The following is a 13,872-nucleotide window of genomic DNA, read 5'->3' on the forward strand; positions in this document are numbered from 1 at the left end:
GTATATTTAACAGTGAAAGACAGTTAAAAATACGACAGGACAAACCTGTTAACTATAAAACAGTTTAAAACTGTTGATTTGATGTGAAATTGCCGTAAATAAAGAAATGTGGAAAAACTGTAATATGTACATTTTTTCTCTGAAAAAAATACATAAACCTACTGTAAATCACTCTTGCATAGTTTTTTTAACGGAAGATTCCAATAAAGTTTAGAACAGGCAAACACAATTTTTTTTACATTTATTTATTGAAAAAAATACAGGTTTTAATTGCTGAATGTAAGCATGGTTGTGCTGGTAATGGATACATGCTGTAATATGACTTTGTGATTTTTGCATTAATTTCACATAATAATAATAATGGATTAGATAGCGGTTTTCAAGAAGCCCAAAGCACTTTACATTAAATCCATTCTTGATTCATAGCACATTTAATACAGCATATTCTTTCTCAAATTTTAATATAACAGGTACATATGTCCCAAGATCTTTATACTAGAAATGTATTAGGGCAATTTTTGGATGTAGTTTTTGTAAAGAATATGGGATGTAGCTGTTAAATCTACATTCTGTTGAACTCAATAAACCATGAGTTTAAAATGTAAAAGCTAACAACAACTGGAGAGACCTACAGCTAATGATAGACATACTATATTATTGAGTAAATTCATATAATCCCATAAGTATTAAAATAATAATCTGTTGTCTGTTCTATTTATTCATAGTTAATTATCATATGAAGAAAAAAGATTTTAAAAGCACCTCCTCCCAAAACTAGGCATTTTCCCCTGAAGTTTAGAGCGCCGTTTCACATCAAGGCGCCTGATTTCAAATGGACCAATCAGCGCACTGCATCAGGCTCCGCCGCAGATAACGTCTGTACAGCTCCACACAAGTTTTGCTTTGGACTACTACGGCATCACGCTATCTTCATTTTCGTCGACTTGTTTCTCATTTTTTTAATTTAACGTCTGCCACAGCTCGTCTTCAGTTACTACGGTAAGAAAATAATCCAACTTGGTTTATTTATCGACAGCATTGTGTTGCAGGCAGTGAAGGCGCAAATGATAAATTTACGTTAGCTTTAGCTCGTTTCTAGCATTAGCGTTAGCTACATTAGGCTGAAAAGAGCCTTGCAAAATCAGCAGTGCTCGTTGAGACGTGTTTTGGAGACGGGTGTATTAATGGAAACCGTCTAATTAGTATAGCTATATTTGAATGCTTTGTCTAAATGCGGCCTGGATTTTTCCGCCTTGTTTGACATCCGGCTGAAGCTTTAAGTTAGCTAGCCTCGCAGCTGTGTCATATTGACTATGTATTTTTGCAGCATATGTGGAGAATCGGTTCAGTCCGTGAAAGCTTATGTTTTGCATTGCAGACTGCATCGTAATGAACCCCGGTGTATTTTTAAATGTGTTGAAGTAAGTTGTAAGCAGGTGTTTTCTGGATAATATGTGAGACTTTAAAGCAGCATATTATGCTGCTTTAAAGTCTCACTTCTACCGCCACCACACTGGTACCGCAACTGTTTCTCAGAATGCTACCTTAATGGGTTTGAATTGCACTGTCTCACTTTGTGAACGCCAATGTGAGGGAACTAAAGCTTTGATTGCTCACTTAAAGGAACACATAGAAGAGGGACGGCATGTAACTTGTCCAGTGAGAGGATGCCAAAGTGAGTTCTCTGTAAAATCTACATTTACCTCCCATATGTCTAGAAAACACAAACGTTTGGAAAATGTGATTTGTGGTTTAAACAAAGATACTCAGACAGAGAGTCCATCTACAAGTGCCACCATACAGGAAGGTGCCAGTGTATCAGATATAGAAGACCCTGGAATGGATGGGTCTAATTTCAGTGACCTGTATCTCAGAAATGTATGTATGTTTTACATTAAACTACAGGGACAGCATCTTCTGCCAGCATCTACCATTCAAACCATTGTTGAAGAAATACAAAATATACATGAATTGGGACAGATGTATACATTGAATAGACTAAGGTCACTTCTAAAAGATATGTCAGTTTCAGATGAAGACATTGTAAAAATCTGTGACACAGTAAAACAATCTGACTTGTTCTCAGCTTGTCACACAGGGCCCATGAGAACTGCTTATTCAAGAGTTCAGTGCTTTAAAGATGTGTTCAAGTATGTTGAACCCAGAAAAGTGTTTTTGGGCAGGGACGAGAACAGGATGGAGAGATTTGCCTATTATGTTCCTCTGCTAAATACTTTGAAGGGTATGCTGGAATCAAGTTTTTGGCAAGGTCTCATATCAGTGGATCCTAATAATTTTTCAAGACCAGATGTTCTCAGCGACTGTTGTGATGGTAACGTGTTTGTGTCAAACAAATTTTTTCAGGAAAATCCACATTGCCTCAAGCTGGTTCTATACCAGGATGCATTTGAAGTAGTGAACCCACTTGGTTCTGCCAAAAAGAAGCACAAGGTTTTGGCTGTGTACTTCTCTCTACTCAACATCCCCCCCCCCCATGCCCGGTCAAATACTGATCATATGCAGCTTGTCTTACTGTGTAGGGAGAAGGATTTCAAAGAATTTGGCCATGAAAATGTTTTTTCAGAACTCCTGACTGATTTGAAGGTACTAGAGGAGAATGGGATAACAATGGCAGACAAAACTGTAGTGAAAGGAGCGCTCTACTGCATTGCTGGAGACAACCTGGGCTCTCATTGTATTGGGGATTTTACAGAAAATTTCAGTTCATCAGTGTACTTATGCAGATATTGTCTGTTAACTCGAACTGAATTTCAGGGTGCTGATCCAGGAGTGTGTGGACCTCAGCGGACCCCAGAAACATAGATCTGCCACTGAACAACTGGAAAGAGAAGACGTGTCAGAAGTTCAGGGGATAAAGTTCAGGTCTGTATTTAATTCTTTACAAAGCTTTGATGTTTGCACACCTGGCATGCCCCCATGTCTCGGTCATGACATCTTTGAGGGTGTCCTCTCATACGATCTTGCTCTTTACCTCAAGTACTTCATCAACACAAATAAATGGTTCACTTACCCAATTCTGAACAGGCGCATCAAGCAATTTAAATACAAAGAAACAGATGCTTCATCCAAACCTTGTGAGGTCAGTCCAAAAACATTGAAACTTGGTGGACAAGCTGTTCAAAATTGGAACTTCTTGAGACTTTTACCTCTCATAATTGGAGACAGAGTGCAGAACTCTCAAGATGATGTGTGGCAGTTAACGTTGCAGCTTAAGGACATTGTTGGCCTAATTTGTGCTCAGCAAATTTCCAAGGCTCAGGTTACTTATCTGGATGCTCTCATCCAAGAGTATTTGGAAACCAGAAAGGTGCTGTTTCCTAATATCAACTTAAGACCTAAACACCATTACTTACGACATTATCCAGGGCTGATCCTAAAATTTGGCCCTCTCATCAGGCTTTGGACAATGCGCTTTGAGAGCAAACACAGTTACTTCAAAAGATGTGCAAGGCATCTGAAAAATTTCAAAAATCTGTGCTTGACTCTTTCAGAGAGACATCAGATGTTTCAGGCCTTCCTTTCTGCTGGGTCAGTGAGTCCTCCAGCATTGCAAATAAAAGATTGCTCACCATTTTACTCAGAGCTTTACAGTGAGCAAGTTAAAGACGCAGTCCTACATTTTGGCTTTACTGAAAGCAATACAAAGATTCCAGTTGCTGTTCAGTATAATGGGCTTAATTACAGAAAGGGTCACTTTATTGTCACTAAGTTTGATCAGTCAATGGAGTTTGGTGAACTTCTCCTCATTCTTATTAAAGATGAGTCTGCTCTTCATTTTCTCATGAGAGTTTATGATGCAGAATTTCTTTCTTGCTACCACATGTACTCTGTAAAAAATGACACTGGGAGATTAGAGTGCAGACTCATCAGTGAACTGATTGACTTGTGGCCGTTATCATCTTACGTGAAAAACGGACACCAGATTGTTCCACTGAAGCACAGCGTCTTGTCAGACTGAATGCCTTGATATGACATCATGGGCCAGAGCCAAACTCTTTGTATGTGTGTCTTAACAGGTATGGCTGAATCGCAGGTGCTTATCTTAAAGAACATAGGGGATGCAATAGCAGGAGTGCTTCCGGACCTTCCTGATCAACTTCTCAAGTCAGTAGAAGATACTTTGACAACACTTGGTCCAGAAACCACAGATGATTTAAAGTACATTACAGAAAATGACCTGCTGCCAGTGCTCAAGCCCATACAAGCTAGAAGACTAGTGGCTGCCTGGACCCAAAATGGTAAGTGTAAAACATTGTCACCACACCAAACGCACAGAGGGCTCTTGAAGTTGGAAATACTTAGAATATGAGTGTTCCTGAGTCTGATGTGGCCATCATTATTTAACCATGCTTTCTGTGTAAATAAAACTTGGATGCTTTGTGGGGAAATTTAATACACTTTGAGTTTCGAAATGCAATCTATCAGACAAATTGCATTAAGTTTTGACCATGCTGTGTAACCTTAATATCTCAAAATGTATCTATGCAGTGCAGAATTTAACATAACAGAAAACATGATCTAATGCTTTCATATTTCTTTTTTTTATCTACTTTTAAAGTCTCTGGCACTTCGACACCAATTGCTGTACATTCCTCTCCAGTGGATGTCCTTCTTTCTCCACCTTCAATTTCTTCTTCACCAACATCATCCACCACTACTTCATCGCTTTCAGGAATCTGTACACCATTACTACCAAACTGGGTAGAGAGATTTGAGATACCATGGCAGAGGCTCCCTGAGGAGTTGGTGCAGAACTTGGAAAGACAGAAAAGACCAAGCGCAAGACAAAGATGAGAAATGATAAGGATTGTGGTCTCTGAAATGATGAAGACTTGTAAGAATCCAACCAAACACAATACTACAGAGTAGGGCTGCTCAATTAATTGAATTTTAATCACGATTACGATCTGGGCTTTCAACGATCATTAAAAATGACTGAGCCGATTATTAGCACCTCCCTCATGCTTTACTCTCGCGCTGCTCCGTGTGGCAAATCGAGCGCACCTCTCCGCATTTCGAACAGCGTCACAACAATTAAGAGGACCCGAGGGAAGCTCGGAAAGCTAAGCAGAAGTTATTTGGAGAGGAGAGTGACTGCCGTTGGTTGAAAAGGGAGGTAAAAAAAAACTTCAGTGGTTTGGAAACATTATGGGTTCGCGGAGTCAGATGTGTCAAGTAGACATAGTTTGTAAACTTTTCTACGGTGTCGTAGCTGCACCACAGAGCAACACTGCAAAGTTCACTAAACTTAGATGTTTACATTTTTCATTTATTTTTTATATTGCAAACATTTTATAATTTTTTAAAGTCATTATTCAATACATTGTTATTGTTAACCCTTTAAAGCCTGTCAGAGCAGCACGCTCCATTTTGTGTAACTATGTTTAAATCCCTGTAGAACCTGAACCATGTAAGCTAGCGCAATAATTATTTTGCATATGAAACTTACATCTCATGCCATCAGCTTGTCCTCGGTCACGGTTTCCTTCCATAAAAAGCGCTTGCAGGAACAAAAACATAATATTCCAGAAACACGCTTTGCCGATCCGATCAGCTGTTCGTAACACTTCCCACAGTGAAACAGACGTCAGCGCAAACTATCGCACGTCACTTCCTGCCCGAAACAGGAAGTGACATCATTTCGCAGAAAATGTAGTTTTTTACTTGTAGGCCTTAAAAGCCTATACTGGTGTTTTTATAAGTCATGTTTGACTTTTCTGAATAGTTTCTGGGATGCTTAGAACTCAAATTGCACTGCTGGAAATAGTTTATTTTGATGCACATGCTGTTTTCTTTGCAAATTTGCATCATAGGATTGTTTTTTTTTTTGTTTTTCCTGCAGTATATAAAAATTGCTATATCTCCAAAATAAAACTATGAAGACACTCAAAATAAATTTCCTGCTGTTGTAAACTATTTTTTGCAACTTTTTTGTATTTAAAGTTTTGAGGGATAAACCTCTTAAATTTCTCCAAGTAGAAATATATGTAAAAAAACCCAAAATGATTTTACATTTTTTTGTAGTTTATTGCACTTTTTTGCAATTAATGTAGTTACTGTGGACTTAATGAATACATATTATTAAAATATGGGCTATAACAGTTGTATTGATGTATAGCAACTTGAAATGCTCCCACAAATGGCGCTACAACATGTAAAAAAATAATATAAGCTCTGGCGGACTTGGTTCTATAGTAGGTCTTAAAGGGTTAAATATCGTCAAATAATCGAGATCTCAATTTCAGTGAAAATAATCGTGATTATCATTTTTGCCATAATCGAGCAGCCCTACTACAGAGATAGCAAAAAGGATGGTGGCCAAGTTTCCCAAGTCTCTTCAAGATGTGGTTGATGGTGATGTTATTGGACCTGGATATCATTCTCTTGTAAAGCAACTTCAGGCAAGAGTTGAAAATGTTAAGCGACCTGACACACCAAAGGTAAAAAAAAAACGCAAAGCAATATCAGATGACGACAACGACACAGATGAAATACCAGCTGAACAAAAAGCAAGGGTTCAAGACACATATGGCTGTATTAGCTGGGAGCCAAAGCATTTGCCACTCTCTGAGACTGTGGAGAGTCAGCTTGAAAAAAAAAGAAGAAATGAAGAAGCTGTTTAAAAAGAATAACTACAGTACAGATGTTGTGAAAGAACTAGTCAAGTGCACCTATTACACGCAGCGTAAAGACATCAACAAAGGGGCAAGCATCCAGAAACTATGCCAGGAATGGCCCTTTCTCTTCAATGAAGTTGGTATGACCCCACATTTCCAAGAACTGACTGGTGTGAATCTGATGGAGACCTTCCTTGCCAATGTGGACAAAAAGGGTGCACGTCTGTTAAAGTTCCTCAAATATGTTGATGCACAAAAGCACAAGCAAGTCCTGAATGCTGTTCTCAAACTTCAGACTGAAAGAGGGCAGTCCAGTGGTTGCTTGCAAGAAGTCATTGAGCTGATGTTTCTTTTACTGGCTCATTTTGACGAGAAGGGAGAGCTTCTGTTCCACTGCGTTGAGATGACAAGCCTTGCAGAAGATGTTCAGATGGAGAAAGTGCCACCAACACCCGTCATCATTGTTTGCGGTAAGCAAACTGTTGTTTTCTGTTGTAACTGCCACGTTCTTGTACTCTTGGCTTGTTTAGTTTCATGTTCTGTTGCTTCCACACTAATACACTGGATAACACAACCATATAAGTTCAACTAGTAACATAACTCATCCTATGATCCATGTAACAAGTATCTCTGTATTTGTATATATGACTGACATTAAAGCTCTTGTTATTAAAGTTTTTAATTTGTTGTTGTTGTTTTAATTCTCAGGTTCCTCCTGCTTCGCTGCTGAGACATTCATGTTGAGCATTGACAAGAAGATTGTCAACGACCGCATCACAACCTTCACCTCTGCTATCTGCCTAATGTTTGGCAGTTACTACTGCTTTAACATACACTACCCTGTGGAACTACGATCAACACTGGAGTTCCTTCAACGGTAAAATTTCTTTTATTATGGATTTATTTTTGTGCTTATCAAACTTGGCCATTTGATATCCCACCTCAGGTTGTTAATTTCCTCCATCTCTCTTGCCCTTTTTTCATGAAGGTGTTTCTTTTCCATAAATCCTGAGAGAGGCACCAAGGTTGAATCCAAGAAGAAAAAAGTGTTCTCAGTCAATCCCAGAGTCCTCACTCTCATCTCAGACATTGCTGACCATGAGTGGATCTAGTCCTACCCCTCTTGTTTGAGACGAAGTGATAAAGGTATACCATGTTACATACTCTACAGATGTTATGTTTTTGAAACAATTGTTACATTTCTGATTGTGAGTGGGAAGTTTTTAACAATGTGAAGTTTTACTAGACACAATTTGTAAAAGTACATGTTCTACTTTTGATTCACTGTTTTATATCTGAAAAATGTATCTGGTAAAAATGTGGTGATTTTGTTTCTTGGATTACAATAGTGTAAAAGTATGCTGCATGTACAGTACATTGCTGGCATTTTGTAGTTATCCAAAAATTTGCAGTTGAAGTTCTCAAAACAAGTTTAAAGTTTTTGTTTGTTACCTGATGCAGTTTTAAGATGTACATTTTCAGCTTTACTGCTCAGTTCTGTGTGCAAAATATGTGGGTGTAAACTTGTTCCTGTAATTTCTTCAATTCAGACTTTCTTTCAATTATAGAAAAAATGTTTAATTCTCTATATTTGTATTTGGATAATTTGAAAAGTCAAGATTCTATGTGTACTGACATTTATGTAGTGAGAACAGCACCAAAACACTTAAAGGTGTCTGAATTGTCTGCTAAAGGTAATGTGAAGTATAATGTGTGCTCAACTTACAGCACTGGTTTTGCACAGTTTGAACAGAACTTGTAAGAATTCTGTGATTCCTCACTGTTACTGTCATGGAGATAACTAGTAACTATTTGTGATTTGTTGAGTAAAAATGTTAAATGTTTGATGTTCAAAGCATCAAAGATGTTAAATAAAATACTTTTTTGGAAATTTAAGGTGGATATTTTTGTGTTACATTTAGTAATTTGAATAAAATCATGGTTTGTGTATTAAACTTAAAGAGTAGAACACTTAAAAGCACTCTAGTCTAAACACGGTTACAGAATAAAATTGTATTTTTTCTATATTTAGATAGTTAATTTTACAGGGAAAGAATGTTGTGTTTTCTGGCACAAACTTTATTTTATATGTTATTTTCATGTTAATTCTAGGGAAAAACATTATTTTTTCTTCAAGTTAAAACATTTTCTTCTACGGTAAAATATTGACCCTAGCACTATTTTTAACCGTAAAATAAACAATACCTTCTTACCGTTAAAGAAGAAAATGTTCCACCCGTAATTTTACGGTAGATTTTTGGCAACCACAGCTGCCAGCGTTTTACCGTAAAATCTACAGGTTTTTTTTACAGTGTAGTTAAACCCCTTGCTGTAAGGGTTCTGATCACTCAGTTAAACAAAAATTAAAAAACCTCACTTGCCAACAATGGCCATTAAAAGTGAAAGCTCTGCACTGTGGAAACACTGAAAAGCAGTTGTTTTTTTTACTATACTGTGAAATTCATTTTGTGTATGGTTGAGACAAACTGGCTCCTTAGGTAGTCTGAGTTTCTCAACGTCTTGCTCATGACAAATGGATGACGGCAGAGTGACAGGTGGGTTGGTTCTGTGTCTGTAGTGATTTGGACATTGTTTAAAAAGGAGCTGAGTCTTAGGGGATACCGATGCTAGGCATGCTTACCTCGCACTGTGCACCATTGTACACTCTTAAAAAAAAAAAAACATACATCCATCCATCTTCATCCGCTTTGTCCGGGGCCGGGTCGCGGGGGCAGCAGCCTAAGCAAAGAGGCCCAGACCTCCCTCTCCCCAGCCACCTCCTCCAGCTTATCCGGGGGAATACCAAGGCGTTCCCAGGCCAGCCGAGAGATATCTCTCCAGCGTGTCCTGGGTCTGCCCCGGGGCCTCCTCCCGGTGGGACATGCCTGGAACACCTCACCCAGGAGGCGCCCAGGGGGCATCCTTGTCAGATGCCCGAACCACCTCAGCTGGCTCCTTTCGATGTGGAGCAGCAGCTGCTCTACTCTGAGCCCCTCCCGGATGGCCGAACTTCTCACCCTATCTCTAAGGGAGAGGCCAGCCACCCTTCGGAGGAAGCTCATTTCTGCCGCTTGTATCCGCGATCTCGTTCTTTCGGTCACTACCCACAGCTCGTGGCCATAGGTGAGGGTAGGGACGTAGATCGACCGGTAAATTGAGAGCTTCGCTTTTACACTCAGCTCCCTCTTCACCACGACGGACCGGTGCAGCGTCCGCATTACTGCAGCTGCAGCCCCAATCCGTCTGTCGATCTCCGGCTCCCTTCTCCCATCACTCGCGAACAAGACCCCGAGATACTTGAACTCCTCCACTTGGGGCAGGAACTCATCCCCGACCCGGAGTGGGCACTCCACCCTTTTCCGGCTGAGAACCATGGCCTCAGATTTGGAGGTGCTGATCCTCATTCCCGCTGCTTCACACTCGGCTGCGAACCGCTCCAGTGCGAGCTGGAGGCCCCCACCCGATGAAGCCAACAGAACCACATCATCTGCAAAAATCAGAGATGAGATTCTGAGGCCACCAAAGCGAAAGCCCTCCGCCACTTGGCTGCGCCTAGAAATCCTGTCCATAAAAATTATGAACAGAACCGGAGACAAAGGGCAGCCCTGGCGGAGCCCATCACCCACCGGGAACGAGTCCGACTTATTGCCGGCAATGCGAACCAAGCTCTTGCAACGGTTGTATAGGGATTGAATGGCCCGTAGCAATGGGCCAGACACCCCATATTCCCGCAACACCTCCCACAGGACACCCCGAGGGACACGGTCGAATGCCTTCTCCAAGTCCACAAAACACATGTAGACTGGTTGAGCAAACTCCCATGCACCCTCAAGTATCCTGGAGAGGATAAAGAGCTGGTCCAGTGTTCCGCGACCAGGACGAAAACCGCATTGTTCCTCCTGTATCCGAGGTTCGACTAACGGACGAACTCTCCTTTCCAGCACCCTGGCATAGACTTTCCCAGGGAGGCTGAGGAGTGTGATCCCCCTGTAGTTGGAACACACCCTCCGGTCCCCTTTCTTGAAGATGGGGACCACCACCCCGGTCTGCCAGTCCACAGGTACTGCCCCTGATCTCCACGCAACATTGCAGAGGCGTGTCAACCAGGACAGCCCTACAACGTCCAGAGCCTTCAGGAACTCGGGGCGGACCTCAACACCAGGGGCTCTGCCACCAAGGAGTTGTTTAACTGCCTCAGTGACCTCGCCCCCGGAAATTGGCGGGTCATTCCCCTCATCCCCAGACTCTGCTTCCTCCTCGGAAGACGTGTCAGTGGGATTAAGGAGGTCCTCGAAGTATTCCTTCCACCACCTGACAATTTTCTCAGTCGACGTCAGCAGCGCTCCGCCAGCACTATACACAGTGCAGGTAGAGCACCGCTTTCCCCTCCTGAGACGTCTGACGGTTTGCCAGAATCTCTTCGAGGCAGCCCGAAAGTCTTTTTCCATGGCCTCTCCGAACTCCTCCCACACCCGAGTTTTTGCTTCAGCCACTGCCCGAGCCGCATTCCGCTTGGCCTGTCGATACCTGTCGGCTGCCTCCGGAGTCCCACAGGCTAACCAAGCCCGATAGGACTCCTTCTTCAGCCTGGTGGCTCCCTTCACCTCTGGTGTCCACCATTTGGTTCGGGGATTACCACCACGGCAGGCACCAACCACCTTGCGGCCGCAGCTCAATGCAGCAGCTTCGGCAATGGAGACGCTGAACATGGTCCATTCGGACTCAATGTCCCCAGTCTCCCTCGGAATGCTGTTGAAGCTCTGCCGGAGGTGTGCGTTGAAGATCTCGCGGACTGGGGCCTCTGCTAGACGTTCCCAGCACACCCTCACTACGCAAAAAAAAACCATCTTAAAAAAAACTGTAATTTTACATGGGATCTTGCCTTTTCAAGTGATTTTAAACATTAAATTAGGAACATGTTAATGTGATTAAACAATGAAATTATCTATAAATAGGGGAAAAAAAAAAATCTTAAACAGTAATATTCCGGCAGCTGGGGCGCCAAAATACTACCGTAAAATAACAGAAAATAACTTTCTCATGAAAATACAGTTATTTTCAGTAATGAAAATAGAGTTTGTTGCACAAATTTGACATGGGATTCTGCCTTTTCCAAGTGCTTTTAGACATTAAATTAGGAACATTTTAACGTGATCAAACAATGAAATTACCTATAAACAAGGTCACTGAATGTGGAAATATGAATCATAATACGTAAATGTACAGAAATATACATTTAACAGTTGGTTTAAATAATAATGGATTGCATGCTCTGAGACAGACTGGCGAGGCTGCCATATCGCAGCATCGGCCCCTCTGGCTATCACCAGTAGGCGGAGAGTGTTGACCACGGACACAATACCGAGAGTGTCCGAGCTCTAACCGGCAACCTTCTGATCACAAGCAAGCTGCCAACTCTTGAGCCACGATCGCCCTAAATAGCAATGATAATAATACTTATGTGATGTAACACAAGCTCATAGGGATCATGTTGTATGCTTTTCCATAGCATTACATTTGAATTCAACAGTTCAATCTTTCAAATAACGGACAGATATTTGTGAAATCATGATACATTTGTGAATGTGTTTTAACAATCTAAATATGCATATGTACAGACAGATACATTTAATAATCATGAAAATTATGTTGTATTACATTACAGTGATTTAACGTTAATTTACATTTGAAATGTGAAGTCAAAGTCTATTTACGTAACTTTAATGATATTCTAGAAGAACAGAACATTACTGTAAAATGCAGTAAAATACCTTCATATTAGGGTTTTTTCCTACAGTGCAGCCATACCCGCGACCTTGTTGTTGTTAGTTCACATTCATTGGCCGATGCTTAGCGTCATGTTATTATGTGTCCCAACATCCAATGGCATGTCACATTGTTTTCATGGCCACACCCTCACCCCAGGTGTAGAGACCTATTTCTGTTCAGGAATGTTGTGAATACTTTGAGATTTATATTAATTGCAATTCCTACCTCTACATTTATTTTTTAAAACATATAATTAGCACAGCGTGGCCATGCAATGTTTTATGTTTTTTTTTTTGGTTTTTATTCCTATTAATTATATTTTCACTTGTTACCTCTGAATTATTGAATCAGACCTAGATGACATGAAATCTTCAGCAAAATTATAATTCAGATACTCATTTAATTATTGATTATTCTCATTAATTTTCTATCATTTTACATATTTTTCCATAGTATTACATTTGAATTTAACAGATCATTCTCTCACATAACAGACAAATTTTTGTGAAATTATGATACATTTCTGAATGTATTTTTTACAAAATCTAAATATGCATATTATCTTTGACATGTAAAATCACAGTCTACTTATGTAAATTTAATGATATTCTAGAAAGACAGTACAAAACTGTAAAATATACAGTAAGATACTTTGACATTACTATTTTTTGGAACAGTGTACCTACTCACACCTCCTCCACGGCCATTTCATGGCCCAAGTGCACTTCACTTTGTCTCAGCATCTCAACTCATCCCTCTTATGCGTTCTTTCTCTCTCTCTCAGACACATTTGCACCCTTGTAGTGATGGGTCGTTCGCGAACGAAATGGCTCTTAGAGCCGAATCTTTGACGTGAACGACGCGAGCCGGCTCCTTATCGCGAGCCGGCTCCTTATCGCGAGCCGTCACGTGGTTTTTTTTTTCTTTCTCTCAGCCTCTCTCTCGCACTTTTTTTCCGTTTCACTCTGCACGCGAGCCTTGTGCTTTACGCTGGGCAGAGGGGGGAGGGGCGGTAGTTACACTCAGTAGCACAGGAACAGAGCCAGAGAGAGAGAAAGAGAGGCAGGGACAACAACATTAGAAAGGTATAGTAATCATCCACAACTATTTTCAGTTGCAGATGATAAAGGATTGAGAAAGTTTATTCATGCAGGTCCATATGACAGAGAATATGCATGTTCTTTTAGTTTTCATATTATAATTTATATTTAATTGTGTTGTGGTTTGCAGTGTTTTGTGTTCTTTTCACTTTAAATTTGTGAAAGGAAAAAGCTGAAAATTTAAATAGTTAAAACTTGAAATGTGAATAGTTGATTTTTGTATTATATGATTTATTTATTACATTTTATGTGGAGTGAATAAATAAAAGTATATTTACGGTGGCCCCTAGAGACAAAGCACATACAAACTTCAAATCACGTACGAACTCTGAAGCATGTACAAACTCCAAAACACGTACAAACTC

The 13,872-nt window shown here is 40.4% G+C and overlaps 2 protein-coding genes and 1 long non-coding RNA gene across 4 annotated transcripts in view; 2 read left to right on the plus strand and 1 right to left on the minus strand.

Moving 5' to 3' along the window:
* Positions 1–13,872, minus strand: part of unc5db (unc-5 netrin receptor Db) — a 296,820-nt gene that overhangs the window by 70,690 nt on the left and 212,258 nt on the right. The gene's annotated exons all lie outside the window — the stretch shown is intronic.
* Positions 875–6,134, plus strand: LOC113033471 (uncharacterized). Its single transcript, XR_003274032.2, has 4 exons — positions 875–999; positions 2,776–2,883; positions 4,038–4,259; positions 4,580–6,134. It is a non-coding gene; the product is annotated as an uncharacterized LOC113033471 (long non-coding RNA).
* On the plus strand, positions 6,784–8,529 carry LOC113033478 (uncharacterized). The gene is made up of 3 exons (XM_026187302.2): positions 6,784–7,108; positions 7,347–7,515; positions 7,627–8,529. Exons 1-3 carry the CDS (start codon positions 6,820–6,822, stop codon positions 7,748–7,750), a joined length of 582 nt encoding a protein of 193 aa, XP_026043087.2. The 5' UTR covers positions 6,784–6,819; the 3' UTR covers positions 7,751–8,529.

Source organism: Astatotilapia calliptera, chromosome 12 (genome assembly GCF_964374335.1).
Source record: "Astatotilapia calliptera chromosome 12, fAstCal68.1, whole genome shotgun sequence".
NCBI lineage: Eukaryota > Metazoa > Chordata > Actinopteri > Cichliformes > Cichlidae > Astatotilapia > Astatotilapia calliptera.